Source organism: Geotrypetes seraphini, chromosome 14 (assembly GCF_902459505.1).
Source record: "Geotrypetes seraphini chromosome 14, aGeoSer1.1, whole genome shotgun sequence".
NCBI classification, from domain to species: Eukaryota; Metazoa; Chordata; class Amphibia; order Gymnophiona; family Dermophiidae; genus Geotrypetes; species Geotrypetes seraphini.
Window position 1 is genome coordinate 75,846,201 of NC_047097.1, and position 26,246 is coordinate 75,872,446.

At 43.4% G+C, this 26,246-nt stretch overlaps 1 protein-coding gene across 4 annotated transcripts in view; it reads right to left on the reverse strand.

Moving 5' to 3' along the window:
- The window catches only part of CTDSPL2 (CTD small phosphatase like 2), a 202,553-nt gene that overhangs the window by 38,516 nt on the left and 137,791 nt on the right, over positions 1–26,246 (reverse strand). For all 4 annotated transcript variants that reach the window (XM_033920362.1, XM_033920361.1, XM_033920364.1 and 1 more), the window contains 2 exons: positions 1,904–1,983; positions 1,422–1,548 (listed from right to left, as the gene is read on the reverse strand). In XM_033920362.1, the coding sequence (XP_033776253.1) occupies positions 1,422–1,548; positions 1,904–1,983 (207 nt within the window). The remainder of the gene's footprint in view (positions 1–1,421; positions 1,549–1,903; positions 1,984–26,246) is intronic.

Genomic DNA, 26,246 nt, shown 5'->3' on the forward strand with positions numbered 1-26,246 from the left:
CGGCAGATTCCATGGCAGATCCGGTACCGAACAGAATATTTTGCTGGATCTGCCTATTTTTTAATGTGCGCTTTTTAAGCGTAGCACAGCGGGTGCAGGTGTCAGCCCGATGCTCTGGACCCAAGCACTGCAGGCACCAATTGTGCGGGTCGGTGAGAGAGATCGGGCGTGCACACCGCTGGCACTTCTTAAAGCCCGGTTGAGGGGGCATGAAGGGAAACACGGCCTCCGCAAAATCAAAGCCGTTGGCCTGTATGGTGGCAACAGGCCCCGCCGGGGCCGGCCCGAAAAAATAAAGAAAATTCGACGAGTTTTTTTTTTTTTAAAGGAAAATTAACGGGATCCGAAAGGAAAACTGAAAAAAATGAAAAAAGTACGCAAGCGGGAAGGCAGAAATAAGTTTTCAACAGCCGTTGAACACATGCGACTTCTTCGCTCCGCGGAAATGAAGAAACTGGGGACCACGCTCTCCTCCGTCGGGCGGGAAGGCACTCGCGCATGCGCGGTGCGGCCAACTAGAACTTTCTAGTTAAAAGTGTCTGTACCGGGGCTCCGTCGGTGATGTCACCCATGCGTTAAGAATATGCTGCCTGCTTGTCCTGGGATAAAGTATCTTACAGTGAGTGGGAGTTAAGAGTTGAAAGCAGCCTCAAAAGTGGGCTTTTAGCTTGAATTTGAATACTGCTAGAGACAGAGCCTGACGTAATGATTCAGGTAGTCTCTTTCCCTTCCATGAACTACAGAATTTACAAATCAACAGACAAACGAAAATCTTTTTTAAACTATATTTATTTACAATGCATTCAAATTAAACAGAAAGGAGTTATTTTGAGTTACCGTATTTTTCGGTCTATAAGGTGCACCTGACCATAAGACGCACCTACGTGTAGAGGAGGAAAAACCAAGAAAAAAAAAATTGGTTCAGAATTTTTCTCTTCTTGGTTTTTTCCTCCTCTACACGTAGGTGCGTCTGGTGTTGGGAAGCCCAAAGCCCCCCGGTACTTTTTTTTAACTGGTGGTAGTCCAGTGCAGTCTCCTGCTGGACGGCTGCCTTTCTTGCTGCAGAGCAGCGCACAAGGCAGGAGCATGACCTTTTCGCTTCCTGCTTGGTCCCGCGCCACACTGTGATTGGCTGCTGTCAGTTCTCGTGATTCGCAAGAACTGATGGCAGCCAATCACAGAGTGGCGTGGGACCAGGCAGGAAGTGCATAGGTTGCGCTCCTGCCTTATGTGCCGCTATGCGAGAAAGGCAGCTGTTCAGGAGACCGCACTGAACTACCGCCAGTTATCTCCCTGCTTCATTTTGGAAGCTGTCTTAGTAGCAAAGAAAATTTTTATGAATTATAATTATATAATGAATGGGATCCTGTTTAAATGAAAGCACTACATAAATGAAACTTGGCTATAAGAATCTCTCTTACCTGGTATGCAAAGGCTTGTGGTGAATTGTCAATTATGATAGTTTTGGAAAGATCTCTTCCAAGGATATTTAAATCTTTGATGTAGTTTCCTTGCACACAAACACAATGCTCACGGAAAAGCCTGTGCCTGAAAATTAAAACCAGACACTCTTAATTAGTAATATAATAAACAAAACTGAATTTTTAGCAAAAACAATCCTTTGCTTATTAATAAAAGAAAAGCATGCTACCAACTCTACCTGAATATAACTTCTCTTAAACTACTGAGCAAGGCATAGCTAAATTCAAATCCCTTTTAGTGACTCTATCAATGCCCTCTCTGAAGAGCGATGCACACAGATGGAGCCAGTTAGAAAGACTGAAAGTTTCTATTCCTTTTCTATATCAACTGGACTCTTCCATAGGACTGTTTAGTATCACTTAGGAAGGAGGCAGTTATTGGCAATGAAAGTGCTTTGCTAAATTCTGTAAATTCCAATTACCTGACCAATTGCTTTTTGGGGTCCAATATGTTGAGTAACTTATCTGCATAGACCTTCTTAGAAGCAGTAAAAAGGATAATCTGCAAATTCAAAGGAAAGAACACAATTATTAGCAGATTCCTAGAAAACATACAATGCGACCATTTATGACACCGTATCCCAGTGAAAAGAGTTGGAACGCACAAAAATCTTTCAACTGTAAAACCCTTTCTCCAAAACACAAATGCACAACAGAGCATAAGGTCTACCATACTACATTAGACCAAAAATCCATAAAACCACAGTATCTAGTTTTCAACAGAAACAAATCCATGTCAAAAATATAGCAAAAATACTTATCTATAGCAGGTATTCTCTGAGGACAGAAGGCATATATTCTCACATATGTGCAACATCATCCATAGAACCCGATATGCACACTACCAAATGCACTGTCATTTTATATTTTTTAAGGCAGTACCCATAACGCATGTGTGTGGGTGCCTTTCTACCCAATGTCGGCTCATAGGACCATCAGTTCAGTAACAAAGCTAAGAAGTCAACTATGGGAGGTGGGAATATATGCCTGCTGTACTCAGAGAACACATGCTTTCTCCGAAGACAAGTAGACATAATATTCTCACACGAGGGACTCCCAAGCTGCCAGGATCATATCTCTGGAAGAGGTTAAGCACTGAATATACAGGAGCCTGGTGAAATTCTACAGAATTGGAGGGAAAGCTGGCTTAAAGTAGAGAAGAGATTTTACAGAACTGCTTGTCCAAACCAACTCTTCAGATATTTTGTTCTGAACAATAGTAGGATGTAAAGATATAGATTGAGGGTCAAGGTAGCTTTGCAGGTTCCTCAATAGATTCAGAGCGGAAATGAACTACTGAGCCAGCCATAGCTCGAACATTGTAGGCTGTGACACAGTCCTGAAGCAGCAGTCCAGCCTGAGTTTACGCGAAGGAGATAGTCTGTCAGCCAAGTGGAGATGCTTCTCTTGGTAGCAGGAACTCCAAGTCTGTTAGAGTTGAAAGTAGAGGTCTGCACGGAAATGAGGATCGCAGACTTTCAAAATACTGAAAGGAATCGACAAAATAGAGCAGGAAAAAAAATTATTTACAATGTCCAATGTAACATGGACAAGAGGATATGGACTGAAGCTGTCCAATGTGACACGGAGAAGAGGATATGGACTGAAGCTGTCCAATGTGACACGGAGAAGAGGATATGGACTGAAGCTGAGGGGGGACAAGTCAAGGACAAATATCAGGAAGTTCTGCTTCACGCAGCGGGTGTTGGACACCTGGAATGCTCTCCTGGAGGAGGTTGTTGAGGAATCCACCGTTCTAGGATTCTAAAGCAAACTAGATGCACATCTCCTTACAAGAGGCATAGAGGGATACGGGTGACTAGAATTACACCAGGTGTACGATGAAGATTCTAGGAGTAATACTAGACCAAGGACTAACCATGAAAGACCACATAGACTCCTTAATCAAAAGAGGGTTTTTCACTCTCTGGAAACTTAAGTCCATTAAGGCGTACTTCCACACTTCAGCTTTCAGAATTCTAGTACAATCCCTAATACTAAACCACCTGGACTATTGCAACATCACCCATCTGACAATCCCCCAGAAGCAAATGCAAAGACTACAACTGATACAAAATGCAGCAGTCAGGATGATTTTCGGGCTGAAGAAGTCCGATCACATAACCCTTCCTACCGACTCCTACACTGGCTGCCAAATGGAGGCGCGCACAAAGTTCAAGCTAGGATGTCTCTGCTTCAAAGTATTAAATGGTCTAGCCCCAAAATACATTACAGAGCTCTTCTCATTCCCAACCAACAGACATGAAAGAAAAACACACATGAAATTTGTATCCCCACCGGCTAGAGGGTGCAAATATAAGAGACACCATCAACAACTGCTATCATATCAAGCAGCCATATGGGGTAAAGACCTAGAAAAACTAATTATGCACACAAACAACTATGAAGAATTCAGGAAACACCTAAAAACTTACCTATTCTTGAAATACCTAGGTAACGAACCGGAACATCAACCCCCCTCGTAACATCACCACATACCTGAACGTGCAAACTGCTAACCCCAACCCCTATTCACTAAATATGAACACTCTATGAACTTACGGATTATTTCTACTTCTGTGTAAACAACTTGGCACTTCCTGGCCTTGCAACACACAAACTGACGTTAACATTATTAATGTTATCAGATGTACACTGCTATACTCTCTAATTCGTTGTACGAGATATACACTGCTATACTCTTTAATTCGCTGTACGTAAAGTTTCTCTTGATTGTATTTACAGTTTCTTTTATTGTAAACCGCCTAGAAGTCGCAAGATTGTTGGCGGTATATAAGAATAAAGTTATTATTATTATTATTACACCTGGCTGGGCCTCCGCTTGTGCGGATCACCGGACTTGATGGACTAAGGGTCTGATCTGGAGATAGCAGTTCTTATGCATCAACATGGCAGATGAGGTTTAACGTGGATCAGTGTAAAGTGATGCATGTACGTAACAAAAATCTCATGCACGAATACAGGATGTCCGTGCAGTATTTGGAGAGACCTCCCAGGAAAGTGACTTGGGAGTTATGATCGACAAGTCGATGAAGCCGTCCATGCAATGTGCGGCAGTGGCATAATAAAGAAGGGGGATCATGAACAGATCGGAGAAGATTATCATGCTGCTGTACTGGGCCATGGTGCGCCCTCACCTGGAGTACTGTGTCCAGCACAGGACATGATGCTACTTGAAAGGGTCCAGAGAAGGGCGACTAAAATGGTTAAGGGGCTGGAGGAGTTGCCGTATAGTGAAAGATTAGAGAAACTGTGCCTTTTCTCCCTCAAACAGAGAAGATTGAGAGGGGATATGATCGAAACATTCAAGGTACTGAAGTAGATAAGGACAGGTTGTTCATCCTCTCCAAGGTAGGGAGAACAAGAGGGCACTCTCTAAAATTGAAAGGGGATAGATTCCGTACGAATGTAAGAAAGTTCTTCTTCACTCAGAGAGTGGTAGAAAACTGGAACGCTCTTCCGGAGTCTGTCGTAGGTGAAAACACCCTCCAGGGATTCAAGACAAAGTTAGGCAAGTTCCTGCTGAACCAGAACGTATGCAGGTAGGGCTAATCTCAGTTAGGGCACTGGTCTTTGACCAAAGGCCGCAGCGTGAGCAGTCTGCTGGGCACTATGGACCACTGGTCTGTCCCAACAGCAGCAATTCTTATGTTCTTAAAACCCTGTGTTTTCTTGTTCTGGAGGAACCTTCTTGATGGAATTGAGAAGGAGTAAATTCTAGATCTCCTGAAGAAGGGAGGGCTGAAGGAGATTGGAAACAGACTCTCTTGGAGGATGATCTGGAGGTATGGTGAGAAAATGAAGGGAGTACCTTTCCCGAATGATGTTGAGAACCCAAAGGTCGGATGTAATTAACTCCCAATGATGAAAATAATGTTGTAGTTGACCACCAAAGGGTTGAGGGAGAGGCAGAGACAACTGGATTGAAACTATGCTCTCGAGTAAGCGGTCAAAAAGACTGAGTAGATTTAGTAGGAGCAGACTGTTGAGGTTTCTGAGACCTCTGCTGTTTTTGCTTCTGCTGCTGTGGTTTTGAAGCAGAAGATGGTTTAGGAGCATAACGTCGTTGGTAGGATGTAGATGGTTTAAATGGACTGTTGTGGAAGACTTCAGTTTAGGTTTAACTAACGAGTCGCAAGACTTTTCGTGAGCGATGAGTTTTTGAATGGCATTCTCAATTGTATCTCCAAAAAGCTCATCACCAAGACATGGTATGTTAGCAATCTGATATTGAAGATTAACATCCATGTCCACCACTCTGAGCCAGGCCAGCCTTCTCATGGCCACAGACACAGAAGAAGCTCGAAAGGACAGCTCAAAAGAATCATAAGCAGATTGAACCAAATGTTGTTGTAATTGTAGAAGGGTGGAAACCAATTGTTGAAACCCCTTAGCACAGTGGTCTCAAACATGCGGCCCGGGGGCCACATGCGGCCTGCCAGGTACTATTTTGAGGCCCTCGGTATGTTTAACATAATCACAAAAGTAAAATAAAACAGTTTCTTAATCATATTGTGAGCCTTCGGGACAGTAAGGGAACTTCCAAGTACCTATATTTATTTATTTTATTGTATCTTTAATGTATTTTTTTTGTAAACCGCTTTGAACCTCACGGTATAGCGGTATATAAGAATTAAATTAAATTAAAAAATTAAAAAAATATGTCTCTTTAGCTATTAATTACAATATTATTATTAAGGAAAGATTTATAAACTATAAATTGTTATTTCTTTAATAAGAAAGGAGTGTGTGGCGCAGTGGTTGGAGCTACAGCCTCAGCACCCTGGGGATGTGGGTTCAAATCCAGCGCTGCTCCTTGTGATCCTGGGCAAGTCACTTAATCCTCCATAGCCCCAGGTACGTTAGATAGATTGTGAGCCCACCGGGACAGATAGGGAAAATGCTTGAGTACCTGATTATAAAACCGCTTAGATAACCTTGATAGGCGGTATATAAAAACCTAATAAACTTAAACTTGAAACTTAAACTATTTTTTCTGAGGCCCTCCAAGTACCTACAAATCCAAAATGTGGCCCTTCAAACGGTTTGAGTTTGAGACCATTGCCTTAGCACGATGAGAAGGAAGATATTTTTGGTACATAAGCAATTGCTTCAAATAGCATGTGAAGTGGAAAATGTAGTTATTCACTCTACTGTTCAACATAGAATTTTGATAGAGGCGTCTGCCAAATCTATCCATAGTGCGACGTTCTCTCCCAGGTGGAACAGAGGCATACAACCTTAGAGGAGGTAGATTTTAAAGTGTAGATTCTACCACAAAGGATTGGTGAGAAAGCTGAGGTTTGTCATATCCTGCAGTAGGAAAAATTTTATAAGTGGAGTCTAGTTTTCTAGGCGCCACTGGCACTGACAAGGGAGATTCCCAATTTTTATAAAAAAGAGTGTCTTAAAATTGCATGAAGAGGAAGCTTGGACACCTTCTTTGGAGGTTGCTTGATGTCCATAAGGACATAAGAGAAGTGGAAAGACAGTGGTCTAAGCTGAAAGGAGCGATAAAAATGGCTACGGACCTTTATGTGAAGAAAATCAATAAAAACAAGAGAAAAAGGAAGCCGATATGGTTCTCCAACCTAGTGGCTGAGAAATAAAGGCGAAAGAGTTGGCGTTCATGAAATATAAAAAAACCCAAGAAGAGGAGAGCAGAAAGGACTACAGGGTGAAACTGAAAGAAGCCAAGAGAGAGATACGTTTGGCGAAGGCACAGGCGGAAGAACAAATGGCTAAAAATGTAAAAAAGGGAGATAAAACTTTTTTCAGATATATTAGTGAAAGGAGGAAGATAAAAAATGGAATTGCTAGGCTAAAAGATGCTGAGAACAAATATGTGGAGAGTGATGAGGAGAAAGCAAATGTGCTAAACAAATACTTCTGTTCTGTGTTCACAGAGAAGGACCGAGATTGTCTGGCAAAGTTACACGAGAAAATGGAGTAGATTCTGCGCCGTTCACGGAGGAGGGTGTTTATGAGCAACTTGAAAAACTGAAGGTGGACAAAGCGATGGGACCAGACGGGATCCATCCCAGGATACTAAGGGAGCTCAGAGAGGTTCTGGCGAGTCCTATTAAAGACTTGTTCAACAAATCTCTGGAGACGGGAGTGATTCCTGGGGATTGGAGGAGAGCGGATGTGGTCCTTATTCATAAAAGTGGTCACAGGGATGAAGCAGGAAACTACAGGCCGGTGAGCCTCACTTCAGTTGTTGGAAAAATAATGGAAGTGTTGCTGAAAGAAAGGATAGTGTATTTCCTTGAATCTAATGGGTTACAGGATCCGAGGCAACATGGCTTTACAAAAGGTAAATCGTGCCAAACGAACCTGATTGAATTTTTTGATTGGGTGACCAGAGAGCTGGATCGAGGACATATGCTAGATGTAATTTACTTGGATTTCAGCAAAGCCTTTGATACAGTTCCTCATAGGAGGCTGTTGAACAAACTTGAAGGGCTGAAGTTAGGACCCAAAGTGGTGAACTGGGTCAGAAACTGGCTGTCAGACAGACGCCAGAGGGTGGTGGTTAATGGAAGTCGCTCGAAGGAAGGAAAGGTGACTAGTGGAGTCCCTCAGGGTTCGGTGCTGGGGTCAATCCTGTTCAATATGTATGTAAGTGACATTGCTGAAGGGTTAGAAGGAAAAGTGTGCCTTTTTGCAGATGATACCAAGATTTGTAACAGAGTAGACACCGAAGAGGGAGTGGAAAATATGAAAAAGGATCTGCAAAAGTTAGAGGAATGGTCTAATGCCTGGCAACTAAAATTCAATGCAAAGAAATGCAGAGTAATGCATTTGGGGATTAATAATAGGAAGGAACCGTATATGCTGGGAGGAGAGAAGCTGATATGCACGGACGGGGAGAGGGACCTTGGGGTGATAGTGTCCGAAGATCTAAAGGCGAAAAAACAGTGTGACAAGGCAGTGGCTGCTGCCAGAAGGATTCTGGGCTGTATAAAGAGAGGCGTATTCAGTAGAAGGAAGAAGGTGTTGATGCCCCTGTACAGGTCATTGGTGAGGCCCCACTTGGAGTATTGTGTTCAGTTTTGGAGACCGTATCTGGCGAAAGACGTAAGAAGACTTGAGGCGGTCCAGAGGAGGGCGACGCAAATGATAGGAGGCTTGCACCAGAAGACGTATGAGGAGAGACTGGAAGCCCTGAATATGTATACCCTAGAGGAAAGGAGAGACAGGGGAGATATGATTCAGACGTTCAAATACTTAAAGGGTATTAACGTAGAACAAAATCTTTTCCAGAGAAAGGAAAATGGTAAAACCAGAGGACATAATTTGAGGTTGAGGGGTGGTAGATTCAGGGGCAATGTTAGGAAATTCTACTTTACGGAGAGGGTGGTGGATGCCTGGAATGCGCTCCCGAGAGAGGTGGTGGAGAGTAAAACTGTGACTGAGTTCAAAGAAGCGTGGGATGAACACAGAAGATTTAGAATCAGAAAAATAATATTAAAGATTGAACTAGGCCAGTTACTGGGCAGACTTGTACGGTCTGTGTCTGTGTATGGCCGTTTGGAGGAGGATGGGCAGGGGAGGGCTTCAATGGCTGGGAGGGTGTAGATGGGCTGGAGTAAGTCTTAACAGAGATTTCGGCAGTTGGAAGCACAGTACCGGGTAAAGCTTTGGATTCTCGCCCAGAAATAGCTAAGAAGAAAAAAAAAAAAAAATTTAAATTGAATCAGGTTGGGCAGACTGGATGGACCATTCGGGTCTTTATCTGCCGTCATCTACTATGTTACTATGTTACTATGTCCATAGTCTCCATGTATTCAGGTGTACATTTGGAGTCAGCTTCCAGCTTAAGAGACGTTGCTTTACCAAGTTGTCTAATAAAACGAGAGAAAGAGTCTCTGGAGAGGATGACTCTTTAGGAGAGAGAGGTGGAGAACACTCAGGAGAGTCATCAACTTCTGTTGTTGAAGGAGAAGCACCAAGAGAAGATTGAAGCATAAGATCAGAGTTCCTACTAGTGATTGAGATCTATGTCTCTTGCGACGTCGGCATCAATCCTGGGAAGGAGAAAGGGTCTGATGTTTACACTTTTCTAAATGTTTAGAAGAGACATGCTTGGATTTGTGAGAAGACTTACTCGAATGGGAGCGTCGAGGAAAATGAGAACGATGCTTGGAAGAGCTATGGCTGGAAACCGTAGTCTTGGATGCATGCATGGATGATGGACAATGCTGAAGTCCAGGAGACAGCACCAAAGACTGAGTACTGGTACCGGCATCCCTGGTGTTGGTACATTCAGGTAAGGCCAGAACCAGCCGTGGTCAAAATATTAAATATGTGACCATACTCTGCACGAAAGAACTGTTCAAGGCAGTGTGACAAGGCAGTGGCTGCTGCCAGAAGGATGCTGGGTTGTATAAATAAAGGCATAGTCAGTAGAAGGAAGAAGGTGTTGATGCCCCTGTACAGGTCATTGGTAAGGCCCCACTTGGAGTATTGTGTTCAATTTTGGAGACCGTATCTGGCGAAGGATGTAAGAAGACTTGAGGTGGTCCAGAGGAGGGCGACGAAAATGATAGGAGGCTTGCGCCAGAAGACGTATGAGGAGAGACTGGAAGCCCTGAATATGTATACCCTAGAGGAAAGGAGAGACAGGAGAGATATGATTCAGACGTTCAAATACTTGAAGGCATTAACGTAGAACAAAATCTTTTTCAGAGAAAGGAAAATGGTAAAACCAGAGGACATAATTTGAGGTTGAGGGGTGGTAGATTCAAAGACAATGTTAGGAAATTCTATTTTACAGAGAGGGTGGTGGATGCCTGGAATGCGCTCCCGAGAGAGGTGGTGGAGAGTAAAACTGTGACTGAGTTCAAAGAAGCGTGGGATGAACACAAAGGATCTGAATCAGAAAATAAGATTAAATATTGAACTAGGCCAGTACTGGGCAGACTTGCACGGTCTGTGTCTGTATATGGCCGTTTGGTGGAGGATGGGCTGGGGAGGGCTTCAATGGCTGGGAGGGTGTAGATGGGCTGGAGTAAGTCTTAACAGAGATTTCGGCAGTTGGAACCCAAGCACAGTACAGGGTAAAGCTTTGGATTCTTGCCCAGAAATAGCTAAGAAGAAAAAAATTAAAAAAATTTAAATTGAATCAGGTTGGGCAGATTGGATGGACCATTCGGGTCTTTATCTGCCGTCATCTACTATGTTACTATGTTCAAATTGTTCTTTCAAAGTAGCTACCGGTACCTGTGGCATTGTCGTCGGTACCACTGATGCCGCTACTTGCTCCACAGACAGCACTGGTACCACTGGTGCCACGACTCGCTCAGAAGAAACCCCTAGATTTTGGAGCTCAAAGACATAGGTCAATGAAGCCATGTACTTCTTCAGCTGAGTGAGTGTGCTGACAATGTGCTGAAAATCTTTCATTTGATGAGATGGAAGATATTTTTGAAAAGCAGGCAATTGCTTGATGAAATGTTTCATGTAACAAGAAAAATAGAAATTATAATTGATGACTCGATTTGTCAACATGGAGTTTTGGTACAGCTGTCGGCCAATCTGTCCATAGTATGTCCCTTTCGACTTGGCGAGACCGAAGCGTAGACTTTGGACGGAGTAGACTTCTTCAAAGTGGACTCCAACACTAAAGATTGATGGGACAGATGTGGTTTGTCAAAGCCTGGACTGGAAATAATTTTATAGAGAGTCCAATTTCCTTGGAGCAAAAGGAACAGAGAGAGGAGATTCCCAGTTTTTTTGGAGGGTTTCTCTCAGGATTCCATATAAAGGAAGTTAGAGAAGCACCTTAGTTTTCAAAAATTCAGCACTATATTTGGAATCTGCCTCCAGTTTGATGGACAGATCCTTTCCCAACGGTCTAATAAAGCGAGTGAAAGTCTCTCGGTGGGAGAAGTCGCTCTAGGAGGAGTCTTTCATGGAGATTGTTTAAGTTAAGTTTAAGTTTATTAGGATTTTATATACCGCCTATCAAGGTTTTCTAAGCGGTTTTACAATCAGGTACTCAAGATTGTGCCTCAGGAGAGTCATAAGCCTCCGTAGTCAAATGAGAAATGTTTGCATTGGAGTCATACTGCAGGTCAGAGCCAATAAGGACAGGAAGAGAGCGATGCTGACATTCAGAACGGTGTCGATCAGATGATGAGAGCGAAGGTAATTCAGGATGTTTACGCTTCTCAGGACGTGGATGAGAAATATGATTAGGTTTTCAGGAAAACTTACTAGACTGTCTCGAAGAAGAAGAATGATGCTTAGAGGAACTGGAACGATGCTGGACTGGATGGACAAGATGACCGGTGTCAAGATCTATAATGTTGCAGCAATGTAGCATCGGTGGTACTGGAAGGCATCATAGTGTCATGCTCAGATTGGGCTGATACAGGAGGAGTTGGTGTCAGGGTCAAGAGACTGAACATATCCCCATACTTTTCATGAAACAGAGTTTCGACGGTATCAAAGGTGCTGTGACTCATTCCGGAGAGGATAACGATGCACCCCTCGATTTTGAAAGGAGTCGCATAAGGGGTCGTCGCTTGGTCGGCATGACTGGACTCGATGCCTTAGTGACCTGCGACTCCATCTGGAAAGCTGTTGGCTTTTTAGCTGGCTTACCAGATGGAGCGATGACCTGTGATACCAGAGTCGATGTCGGTGCATCAGACGGCATTGGTGTGTTCAACGTCGATGGTTGCGAAGCTGAATCCCCCGCCATGCTGATACCAAACAACTTTTCTTGTTGAAGAATGCGGCTTTTAATTGTGTGCTTTTGAAGAATAGAACGTGCACAGGACTAGACTCGATGTGCTGGACCAAAATACTGTAAACACCAGTTGTGGGAATCTGATGGAAATGGTCCTTTGTCACCGGTCGCACTTTTTAAAATCTGTTAACGGGCAGGACATCGATGGAAACAACGCCTCAGCTAAATTGAAATCAATGGCTGAGGTGAGATAGAGGACTCGCCGGTCAAACCACCAAAAGGTGACAAATGGGGGGAAAAAACTACCCCCGAGTTTGTTTGTTTTTAAAAGAAATAGAAATAAAGGGAGAAAAATCAAAGGAAAAGAATTAAGAAAAAAAGAACACGTGAGCGGGAAGACAAAAAACAAAGGAACGTTCGAAAACACGACTTCTTAGTTCCGCGGAAAACTAAGAACTGAAGAGCCATGCGCCTACATTGGGCGGGAAGGCACTCGCTCATCTTCGGTGCAGTAAGTCACAAACTTTCTAAAATTCTTAAAGTGTCGATACACTTTTGCAGCTATCCATACTGAGGCTCCATGGATGATGTCACCCACATGTGAAAATATCCTGCCTGCTTATCCTGTGATAACATAAGAAATGGTTGCAGCTTGAAGAGTTCCTGAGTTAACAGCTCTAGGAGGAGTGGGAACCAAATTTGATGTGGCCAATGACGTAAGTTTGAGTAGAGTTCTCCTGATTAAGAGAGAACAGAGAAAATATGTAGAGGAATCCGTTTCCCCAATGAATGAGGAAAGTATCTGACTCTAGGCAACTGGGGGTATAGAGTCTGGAGCAGAATAATGGAAGTTTGTGGTTGGGGGGGGGAAAGCAGAGAGACCTATGTCTGGATAAAATCTGACACAAGATGGTTGTGCTGAGAGAACATTCATGGGGTTGAAGGAATCTGCTCAAATTATCTAATAACTCATTTTACTTCCCTGCTAAACTGCCCTGAGAAGAATGCCATGAGAAGTCATCCAAAACCAAATTTGGACTGCTTCCATGCAGAAAGGGTGAGAGCCTGTGCCTCACTGTTTGTTCAGATAGAACATGGCAATTTGATTGTCTGAACAAGGACTACTTGTCAGAGGAGTCAGTCTTAGAATGTCTTGAGAGTGTTGCCTCTTACTCAGAGTTTGAGGAGATTGATATGGAGGGTTTGGCTCATGGTGAGAGTATATTCCTTGAGTGTGGAGGCTGTCCAGATGAGCACCCCACCCTAACATCAAAGCATCTGAGGTTAGGAGCTTCTGATGGCGAAGGGGTTGAAAGAGAAGAACTTGAGTAAGGTCGAGGAACAGTTCACCTTTGGAGGGAGTAATAGAGGTCCAAGGTGACTTTGATTGAAGCAGACATGTCCTGTAGCCCTATACCATTGGGTTGATAGGGTCCACTGTGAGATTCTGAGGTAAAGACATGTTTATGGAGTAACATGTACAGTGGACACCATGAGTCCCAGAAGGCACAGCATCTTACATGAAATTATGCATGGAAGGGTGGAAACGGTTTGGCACAAGTGAATCAGATTGTTGACTCTCTGCTGCGGTAGAAAAGCTCAACCCTGAGTAGTTTCTGAGAGAGCTCCTAGGGTTTGAAATGGGCACAGACATGACTTCTGGTAGTTAACCACCAGCTCCAGTAGATGAACTGTTGAGCTGATGCACGCTGAGCTAGTAGCGATGACATAGCCTTGATCAAACAGTCATCTGCATACTGAAATACATGAAACCCCTATGAATGAAAGGCTGCTGCTACTACCACTAGGCATTTCATGAAGATACAAGGAGCGAAGCCGAAGAGTATGACCTTGTATTGGAAATGTTGAAATCCAATGCGAATATGGAGATATTTTCTTTGAGCAGGTAGGACTAGGTCTCTGAGATCTAGAGAACAAAGCCAATCATCCTTTCCTAACAAAGGCAGAAGGGCTTCCCTGAAAGTCCATATGGAACTTCTTCAGCAAGTATTTGTTGAGTCCTAAAATTAGTTGAAGGACTCCAGTCTTTTTTGGAGTACAACCTCTGCCCTTCTCCTACAGAGGAACAGGTTCTATTGTGTTTAGTTGGAGAAGGGCCAAGAGTTCTTGGTGAAGGAGGATTTTCTGGAGGGAGTTGAAAGGAGACTCTTATGGTGGGTCGTTTGGAAGTTTGTTTAGCAAACATATGGCATAGCCCTGAGCTATAACTTGACATACCCATTGGGCTGATGTGATAAAAAGTCCATCGCTGGTGAAAATAGATTAGCCTGTCTCCTATGGGAAGACTGTGAGGAAGAGTCAATGGAATGTTGGCCATGCTCTCCAGAAGAGAGTCAAAAGCACGACTGCTGTTTGGACCCCAAGAGTGAGGTTGTTTTTAAGTTTATTTAGTATTTGATATATCGCATTGGCAAATACATCTATGCGGTTTACATCTGCTATAATAAAACCCTTAGCGCGCATGCGCACTTCAAACTTGGTGGGTCCATGATATGTGATGCTGTGCCCACGCATGTGCAGTACCTGCCTCAGCTGATTTCTTGCCCCGATCTCCGATGCCAGCCTCAGCTGGCCCGATCTCCGACACTGATTCACTTAAGAACATAAGCATTGCCTCTGCTGGGTCAGACCAATGGTCCATCGTGCCCAGCAGTCCGCTCCCGCGGCGGCCCCACAGGTCCATGACCTGTAAGTGCTCCTTTACCCAAGACGTTTATTCCCTATTCATTTAATATCCCGTATTGTAGCCCTCTAACTATACCCTGCAATCCCCTTTTCCTTCAGGAAGTTATCCAATCCCTTTTTGAAACCCAATATTGTATTCTGTCCTATCACCTCCCCTGGAAGCACATTCCAGATGTTCACCACCCTCTGAGTGAAGAAGAACTTCCTAGCATTTGAATCTGTCTCCTTTCAATTTTTCTGAATGTCCTCTTGTTTTTGATGTCCCCGTTAATCTGAAGAATCTGTCTCTCTCCACCTTCTCTATGCCTTCTGTCTAGCTGCTGCTGCTGGGACGCCTCTTCTCAGCCCTGGATTAGCAGCGGCAGCAGGCACGGGCCATTTGCTAGGCTGGGACCCTTCGATAATGCGATCCGAGCTGGCCTAGCAAAACCCCAAGGCTGCCTGGCCTAGCGGATGCTCGACAGGGAGAGCAGGGAAGGGAGAAGGGGCCTGCTGGATGGGGGGAGGTAAAAGGAAGGGGTGCTGCTGGACAGGGAGAGTTAAAAGAAAGGGAGAAGGGGTGCTGCTGGACAGGGGTGTTACTGGACAAAGGGGGAGGTAAAAGGAAGGGAGACAGAAATAAAAACAGATATACAGAAAAAAAGAAAGAAATGCCTAAGTCTACACATAATGTAACGGGCTAAAAAATTAGTTTAATATAAAGGTTAAAATAGAGTGAAATTTGAAAGTTCAATCAAAGAAAATGTGAAGTTACATTTTAAACATATAAAAGAAAAGTAAAATATGATAAAATTTAAAATTTAATTTTAAATGTGTACTTCTAATTACATACTGGTGCTTAATGAGACTGCCTGATTTATAAATATAACCCAATTGAATAGAAGCTGTTAGTTAAATGCATCTGAAAATAAAGATTTTTAAAATGATTTGAAGCATTCTAAATTGGTTTCAGACCTAATGTGATTAGGAAGGGCATTCTAAAGTTGTGGACCATTAACTAAAAAAATATGCATATGTGACATATCTTACAGATGGAATAGTGAAGGTTTTGTTAAAGTAAGTGATGTATGCAAGAAGGTATACAGTCATGTGAAAAATTAGGACACCCCATGAAATATTCAGTTCTTTCTTAAGAAATGTTCACATATCGAGGTCAAATAATTATTTTATTTATCTTTGGAAAAGAAAGTGATATAATTGCAGGTAAACAACAAAATCTTTCCTTGATTTACTCATGAAAGAAAAAATATCCACAAAAATGTGAATTCTAATTGAGGAATAAATTAGGATACCCCCACATATCCTCCTACTTAAAGTGGCTCAAATCACACACAGGTGTATCATATCAGGTGCACATGATTAGAACATTGTTACTCAGCAATTTGAAGGAGATTTGTCCTACTTAAACTTCAGACATTTAGTTTGGTGTGATCATGACTGCTGCAGTGAGAGTGACCACCAAGGTGAAATCAAAAGAGCTATCTGTGGCCTTCATAAAGAAGATTGTAGCAGTTTCTAAGTATGGTAAGGGATTTAAAAAGATCTCAAAAGAATTTGACACTAGCCATTCCATGGTCCGGAAAACAGTGTAAAAGTGGAGGACTTTCCAAACACCTACAACATGCCCAGGTCTGGACGTCCAAGCAAATTGATCCCTAGAGCACACTGCAAGATACTAAAAGAAGACTCCAAAAACCCTAAAATGTCATCACGGGACCTACAGTAGGCTCTTGTTACTGTTTGTTTATTTCTCCCCTGCCCTTATCCAGGGCAAGTTACATACTGTATGAACATACAAAATAAGACATTAACATTTGTCGTACAAATCAATACAAAAAAACACTATAACAAATTACATACTTACATATAAAATCAAATTGCATATGACATACACATTGCATCAACAAAGTACCCCACGAGCACCTACTAAAGAAGCTGTGGAGCCACAGGGAGGAAGGGGACGTGCACAGATAGGTCAAAAATTGGCTGGCGGACAGGAAGCAAAGGGTAGGAGTAAAGGGACACTACTCAGACTGGAAAGGGGTCACAAGTGGTGTCCCACAGGGGTCAGTGCTGGGGCCGTTGCTATTCAATATATTCATTAATGACCTGGAAATGGGGACGAAATGTGAAGTTATAAAATTCGCAGATGACACAAAACTCTCCAGTAGGGTCAGAACTGTTAAGGAATGCAAAGAACTACAAAGTGACCTGAACAAGCTGAGTGAGTGGGCAAAAAGATGGCAGATGAGCTTCAATGTAGAGAAATGTAAAGTCTTGCACATAGGGAAAGGGAACCCGATGTACAGCTATACGATGGGAGGGAGGGTACTGGGGAAAGGCAACCTAGAAAAGGACTTGGGGGTATTAGTGGATACTACGATGAAGCCAGCGGCACAATGTGCAGCAGCCTCAAAAAAGGCCAACAGAATGTTGGGCATTATCAAAAAAGGTATCACTACCAGAACAAAAGAAGTTATCCTGCCGCTGTATCGAGCGATGGTGCGCCCGCATCTGGAGTACTGCGTCCAATACTGGTCGCCGCACCTTAAGAAGGATGTGGCGATGCTCGAGAGGGTCCAGAGAAGAACAACAAAGATGATTAAGGGCATGGAAAACCTTGCATATACCAAAAGGCTAGAGAAGCTGGGGCTTTACCCTGGAAAAGCGGAGACTTAGAGGGGACATGATAGAGACTTTTAAAATCATGAAAGGCATGGAGAAGATGGAGAGGGACAGATTCTTCAGGCTAGCGGGGACATCAAAAACAAGAGGGCATTCAGAAAAACTGAAAGGAGACAGATTCAAAATGAATGCTAGGAAGTTCTTCTTCACCCAGAGGGTGGTGGACACCTGGAATGCGCTTCCAAGAGAGGTGATAGGACAGAGTACAATGTTGGGTTTCAAAAAGGGCTTGGATGACTTCTTGAAGGAGAAATGGATTACAGGGTATAGATAGAGGGTTACTATGCAGGGTACTTCAGGATTAGGGCACAAACAATGTAGGTGGTGGGAACTTAAAGGTCAAGGACCTGGGGGGCCGCTTCGGGAGCCGACTGCTGGGCACGATGGACCCCTGGTCTGACCCGGCAGAGGCAATGCTTATGTTCTTATGATTATTTAAGGCAAAAACTAGCGAAACCTTAACATACATCAAAATAAAAATTACATAAGGCATACAAGAAGCCTCAATGGCAGACATCATTATGCCAAATAAAACAGACCAGACTATTGAACACCTCTGTGACCAGCACTCAACAGTCATCACTCCCTCAGCCCAACTCAGACCCTATATTTCATCTTACAGAACAGGTGTCTTTTCAGCATTTTTCTACAGTTCTGTAAATTTTGCTGCTGGTGAATGTATCTTGAAAGGTTGTTCCACTCCCTGGGGCCGATGCATTGAAAGACACTGTTTCTGGAAGAGGAAAGCCTTAAGTCCCACGCAGATGGAGCAGACAGATAGCAATGCTCTATTGAGCAAAGCAGTCGAGCCAACTCATGCGGCAAGATGCTCTGGACAAGGTGTTTAGGGGCCAACTTCTGTAAGCACATGGAAACATTTACCAAGAGCTTGTAACGTCTCTTGTCCCTTACTTTCAACCAATACAACCTTATAAAATATTCCATTACATGCTCACGTCTATCCAATTTAAATAGAGAGCGTACCACCAAATTATGGGCCACCTGAAGCACACCCAAAACTGATTCAGGTACTCCCAAGAACACCAGACTGCAATAGTCAAAAATGGACAAAACCATCAACTGCAACACTATCCTAAACAATGTGGTCTCCAAATAAGGTCTAAGACCATTGACTAACCAAAGATGAAAATACACCTTCCGAACTACTGTAAGCACCTGCCCTCTCATAGTGATGTGAAAGTGCATGCCTCTACAATCAGAAAGAGACTGCACAAATTTAACTTGCATGGGAGATGTGCGAGGAGGAAAACTTTGCTCTCAAAGAGAAACATCAAGGTCAGATTGAAGTTTGCCAGAGAGAATGTAGACAAACACCAGAACTTCTGGAATAGTGTTCTATGGACAAATGAGTCTAAAACTGAATTATTTAGACATAAGAACATAAGAATAGCCTTACTGGGTCAGACCAAGGGTCCATCAAGCGCAGTAGCCCGTTCTCATGGTGGCCAATCCAAGTCACCAGTACCTGACCAAAACCCGGAGTAGCAATATTCCATGCTCCCGATCCAGGGCAAACAGTGGCTTTCCCCATGGACTTTTCCTCCAGGAACTTGTCCAAACCTTTTTTAAAACAAGCTACGCTATCCGCTCTTACAACAACCTCTGCCAATGCGTTCCAGAGCTTAACTATTCTGAGTGGAAAAAAATTTCTTCCTATTGGTTTTAGAAGTATTTCCCTGTAACTTCATTGAGTGTCCCCTAGTCTTTGTAATTTTTGATGGAGTGAAAAATCGATCCACTTGTACCCGTTCTACTCCACTCAGGATTTTGTAGACTTCAATCATATCTCCCCTCAGCCGTCTCTTTTCCAAGCTGAAGAGCCCTAACTGTTTTAGTCTTTCCTCATATGATAGGAGTTCCATCCCCTTTATCATCTTGGTCGCTCTTCTTTGAACCTTTTCTAGTGCCACTATATCTTTCTTGAGATAAGGAGACCAGAATTGAATGCAATACTCCTGACGAGGTCGCACCATGGACCAATACAGAGGCATTATAACACTCTTAGTCTAGTTAACCATCCCTTTTTTAATAATTCCTAGCATCCTGTTTGCTTTTTTGGCTGCCGCCGGACATTGGGTGGAAGGTTTCATTGTATTGTCTACAATGATACCCAGATCCTTTTCTTGGGTGCTGATCCCCAAGGTGGACCCTAGCATCCGGTAACTGTGATTCAGGTTATTCTTCCTAATGTGCATCACTTTGCATTTGTCCACATTAAATTTAATCTGCCATTTAGATGCCCAGTCTTCCAATTTCCTAAGGTCCACCTATAATTTTTCACAATCTGCATGCGTTTTAACAACTATGAACAGTTTAGTATCATCTGTAAATTTAATCACCTCACTCGTCGTTCCAATTTCCAGGTCATTTATAAATAAGTTAAATAGCACCGGTCCTAGTACAGACCCTTGCGGCACTCCTGAAAAGAGGACATGTTTGGTGTACACCAAATACAGCATTCCAGGAACTAAACTAAACCTTAAGCTTATATACTGCATCTTCTCTATAAATATAGAGCTCAACACGGTTTACAAAAATTAAAAGGAAAGTACAGTGGGAGTTGGTGGTAGGAGGAAGCGGAAATTTACATTTTTGAAAATAGCCAAAAGAACCTCATACCAACTGTGAAGCATGGATGTGGAAGTGTCATGGTTTGGAGATGCTTTGCTGCAACAGGATCTGGCCAGTTCACCATCACAGAATCCACCATGAATTCTACCGTGTATCAGAGGGTGCTTGAGGAACATGAGACCATCTGTAAGAAAATTAAAGCTAAAGCAGAACTGGACCCTGCAACTTGATAAACTTAATCACAATGACCCAAAACATACCATTAAATCCACCAAAGACTGGCTGAAAACTAAGAAATGGAGAGTCCTGGAGTGGCCGAGTAAAAGCCTTGATCTTAATCCCATTGAGATGCTGTGGGGCGATATGAAACAGGCTATTCATGTAAGAAACCCCTCAAACAACTCACAGCTGAAAGAATTGTGCATTGAGTGAGCCAAACTTTCCTCAGACCGATGTTAAGAGACTGGTAGCTGGTTACAAGATGCGTCTCACTGCAGTTATTTCAGCCAAAGGGGATAACACTAGCTATTAGGGTGTCCTAATTTATTCCTCAGTTAGAATATACATTTTTATCTTTTGTTTCATGAGTAAATCAAGGAAAATTTTTGTTGTTTACCTGCAATCACTTTCTTTTCCAGAGATAAATAAAAAAAAAAGATCTGAGTGAACATTTCTTAAGAAAGAACTGAATATTTCACGGGGTGTCCTAATTTTTTCACATGATTGTATGGTATCAGATAATTATTAAGATAAAGCAGAGATCAAGCCGAACATGTCTTAAAAACCAAAAGCAAAATCTTATATGTTAAACAATGATTAATAGGCAACCAATGTGAACTGACTTTAAAAGTGGAGTGACATGATCAAATTTCTTTTTTCAAGTTATTAATTTTATAAGTATTTTGAACTAGTTGTAAATAACAAATGTCTACATCTGATGCCAATAATCAAGTGTACTAATTACCAACGAGTGAACGAGAATGTTAATTGCTGAGGGAAGTAGAAGATGAGATATTGAACAGAAAATATGTAATTTCTAATAACAACGTTGCATAGTGGTAGAAATTTGTGACTGGAAAGATAATTTTTGAGTCTTAAGGTAACACCTAAAATTTTTTTTTGTTGATGATAATTGAATTGGGGCATTAGAGAGCATTAAAGGTGAAGGAAGTTTCTGATTTTCTTTAGTACAAAAAAGCATAGCTTTAGATTTTTGAGGATTCAACAACAAATGGTTAGTATTTAACCATTTAGAGATTAAATTAAATTTTTGATTAATTTGTTATACCTCATCAGGATTTGAAACATCAATGGTGTGAAGTAGTTGGATATCATCCCACAAGGCAAAGTAATAGGATCAGTGTATTGATCTTCTAGTTTTAAAATATAGCAGTGATCACTTAAATAGGCAGTAAGACCCAATGAAATCAATAGTACTGACTTAAGATGAGCTATATCTATGGTTCCCAATCCTATCCAAGAGGACCACCAAACAGGCAGGTTTTTGAGATAGCCCTAATGAAGATGCATGAGAGAGATTTGCATATGGTTGTGACAGACATCTTCATTAGGGCTATCCCAAAATCCTGACTGGCTAATGGTCCTACAGGACAGGGTTGGGAACTACTGATCTATATAATATAATATTAAACATAGAAAACATAGAATCATGACGGCAGATAAAGGCCAAATGGCCCATCTAGTCTGCCCATCAACAGTAACCATTATCTCTTTCTCTCTCTGAGAGATTCCATGTGTCCATCCCAGGCCCTCTTGAATTCAGACACAGTCTCTGTTTCCATCACCTCTTCCAGGAGACTGTTCCACACATCTACCAACCTTTCCGTAAAAAAGTATTTCCTCAGATTACTCTGGAGCCTATCACCTCTTAACTTCATCCTATGCCCTCTCATTGCAGAGTTTCCTTTCAAATGAAAGAGACTCGACTCATGCACATTTATATTACGTAGGTATTTAAATGTCTCTTTCATATCTCGCCTCTCCCATCTTTCCTTCAAAGCATAAAGATTGAGATCTTTAAGCCTGTCCCCATACAACTTATGAGGAAGACCACACACCATTTTAGTAGCCTTCCTCTGGACCGACTCCATCTTTTTATATCTTTTTGAAGGTGCGTCCTCCAGAATTGTACACAATATTCTAAATAAGGTCTCACCAGAGCTATATACAAAGGCATCAAAACCTCCTTTTTCCTCCTGGCCATACCTAGTATCCTTATAGCTTTCGCCTTCACCTTTTCAACTTGTTTGGCCACCTTAAGATCATCACATACAATCACACCCAAGTCCTGCTCTTCCATCATGCACATAAGTTCTTCACCCCCTAAACTGTTCCCTCTGGATTTTGCAGCCCAAATGCCTGACCTTGCATGTCTTAGCATTAAATTTTAGCTGCCAAATTTCAGACCATTCTTCAAGCTTCACTAGGTTTTTCTTCATGTTATTCACACCATCTGGCATGTCTACTCTATTACATTAGAAAATAAGAATTGCCGCTGCTGGGTCAGACCAGTGGTCCATTGTACCCAGCAGTCCGCTCACGTGGCAGCCCTCTGGTCAAAGACTAGCACCCTAACTGAGACTAGCCTTACCTGCAGAGGTTCTGGTTCAGCAGGAACTTGTCTAACTTTGTCTTGAATCCCTGGAGGGTGTTTTCCCCTATGACAAACTCCAGAAGAGCGTTCCAGTTTTCTACCACTCTCTGGGTGAAGAAAAAGCACAGTTACTTACCGTAACAGGTGTTATCCAGGGACAGCAGGCAGATATTCTTAACTGATGGGTGACGGCACAGACGGAGCCCCGGTACGGACAATTTTAGAGTGATTGCACTCTAAGAACTTAGAAAGTTCTAGTTAGGCCGCACCGCGCATGCGCGAGTGCCTTCCCGCCCGATGGAGGCGCGCGGTCCCCAGTTAAGATAAGCCAGCTAAGAAGCCAACCCAGGGAGGTGGGTGGAACATAAGAATATCTGCCTGCTGTCCCTGGATAACACCTGTTACGGTAAGTAACTGCTTTATCCCAGGACAAGCAGGCAGCATTCATAACTGATGGGTGACCTCCAAGCTAACAAAAAGAGGGATGGATGGAAGATTGGCCATTAGGAAAATAAATTTTGTAAAACAGATTGGCCGAAGTGTCCATCCCGTCTGGAGAATGCATCCACACAATAATGAGATGTGAAAATATGAACTGAGGACCAAGTAGCAGCCTTGCACATTTCCTCAATAGGAGTTGATCTGAGGAAAGCTACAGATGCTGCCATAGCTCTAACCTTATGGGCCGTGACAGAACCTTCCAGTGTCAGTTTGGTCTGAGCATAACAGAACAAGATGCAAGCAGCAAGCCAACTGGATAATGTACGTTTAGAAACAGGATATCCCAACTTATTTGGATCAAAGGACAGGAAAAGTTGGGGAGACGATCTGTGAGGCTTAGTGCGCTCTAAATAGTAAGCCAAAGCACGCTTACAGTCCAAAGTATGCAAAGCCTGTTCTCCAGGATGAGAATGAGGTTTCGGGAAGAATACAGGCAGGACAATGGACTGGTTATGATGAAAGTCAGATACAACCTTAAGGAGAAACTTTGGATGTGTACGCAGAACCACCTTGTCATGGTGAAAGACCGTGAAAGGTGGATCGGCAACTAGTGCATGTAACTCACTGACCCTCCTGGCAGAGGTGAGAGCAATAAGGAAGACCACTTTCCAAGTGAGAAATTTGAAATGAGCTGTGGCCAATGGTTCAAAAGGAGGCTTCATTAAGGCAGAAAGAACCACATTAAGATCCCAGACCACAGGAGGGGGCTTGAGAGGTGGTTTCACACTGAAAAGTCCCCGCATGAATCTGGAAACCACAGGATGAGCAGTAAGAGGTTTTCCGTGAACTGGCTCATGAAAAGCAGTAATGGCACTGAGGTGGACTCTGATAGAAGTAGATTTGAGACCAGAGTTAGACAAAGAAAGGAGATAATCCAACACTAGTTCTACTGCTAGTGAAGTTGGATCATGATGATACAGAAGGCACCAGGAAGAAAACCGAGTCTACTTCTGTTGATAGCATTGAAGAGTGGCCGGTTTCCTGGAAGCATCAAGAATAGAACGGACAGGCTGAGAAAGAAATGAAAGAGCCGAGGTCAGCCTGAGAGATACCAAGCTGTCAAGTGCAGAGACTGTAGGTTGGGATGTAGGAGGGACTGCTGATGCTGAGTAAGCAGAGAAGGAAACAGTGGAAGAAGTATGGGCTCCCTGGAACTGAGTTGAAGTAGAAGGGAGAACCAATGCTGCCTGGGCCACCGTGGAGCGATGAGAATCATGGTGGCTTGTTCCCTCTTGAGCTTGAACAAGGTCCGCAACATGAGAGGCAGAGGAGGAAATGCATAAAGGAATAGATTGGTCCAATCCAGGAGAAATGCATCTGCTGCCAGACGGTGAGGGGAATAGAGTCTGGAGTAAAATTGGGGCAGTTGATGATTGTGAGGAGCTGCAAAAAGGTCCACCTGAGGAGTGCCCCATTGAGTGAAAATGGACTGGAGAGTTATGGGATCGAGAGTCCATTCGTGGGGTTGGAGAATTCTGCTGAGATTGTCCGCTAAGGAATTCTGCTCTCCCTGAATGTAGACAGCTTTCAGGAATAAATGGCGAGCTGTCGCCCAATACCAAATCTTTTGGGCCTCCTGGCATAACAGACGAGAGCCCGTCCCACCCTGTTTGTTGATGTAGTACATTGCAACCTGATTGTCTGTGCAAAGTAGTAGAACTTGAGGAAAGAGGAGATGCTGGAAGGCCTTGCGGGCATAAAACATCGCTCTGAGTTCCAGGAAATTGATGTGATGCTTCTTTTCCTGGGCAGTCCAAAGACCTTGAGTTTGGAAATCGTTCAAGTGGGCTCCCCAGACTTATGGGGAGGCGTCTGTGGTGATGACTAGATGATGAGCAGGCCGATGGAACAGAAGGCCTCTGGAGAGATTGGAAGATTTCAACCACCACTGCAGAGACTGTCGAAGAGACGATGTCACAGATATGTGTCGTGAACAAGGATCCGTCGTGGGGGACCACTGGGTAGCTAGGGTCCATTGAGGAGTGCGCAGGTGAAGACGTGCGAAGGGGGTGACATGAACTGTCGAGGCCATGTGACCCAAGAGTATCATCATTTATTTTGCAGATGGACAGCTGTGGGAGCATCTGCTGACAGAGATGAAGAAGAGTCTGAAGGCAGTTGGATGGAAGAAACGCCCTCGTGAGAACAGTGTCCAAGATCGCTCCGATGAACTGAAGCCACTGAGTGGGGATGAGGTGTGACTTGGGCCCCGAGGCCACTTTCCTATGCTTCTTGTCCACATAGGAACCAACGACACTGCCACGAACAAACGGGAGACCATCACCAGAGACTTTGGAGCTCTGGGTGAGAGGCTGAAGCGGACAGGAGCGCAGGTGGTTTTCTCATCGATCCTCCCAGTTAGAGGCAAGGGAAGAGCCAGAGATGAACGTATCCTGAGGACGAACGAGTGGCTACAGGGATGGTGCCGGGATATGAACTTCGGATTCCTAAACCATAGGGAAGCGCTACAAGGACTTCAGGGACCAGACGGACTCCATCTGACCAGTAGGGGTAAGAACGTTTTCGGACACCGACTAGCCCGCCTGCTTCACAGGGCTTTAAACTAGGTAAGTCGGGGGAGGGTACCCATTCACATATTAGTGCAGAAAGGAATTATCCTGATGAGGTGAGTCGAAACTCCGCTTCCATGTCCAAGGTAAGTACCCACATTGCAAACAGTTCTTTAGGAGTCACACCGACTCGGGTAGGATACGCCTCACAAGGACTTAGCAAACACAAGATATGGAGGGCCATGTATGTCAATGCACACAGTTTAGGTAACAAAATTCTAGAATTAGAGGCTGAAATAAGGAATGCCGACTTAGATGTGGCGGCAATATCTGAAACTTGGTTCACGGACTCACATGGGTGGGATATGGCTATACCAGGCTACAATCTACTTCGTCAGGACAGAGAGGGCAGGTTAGGAGGGGGGGTAGCTCTATAC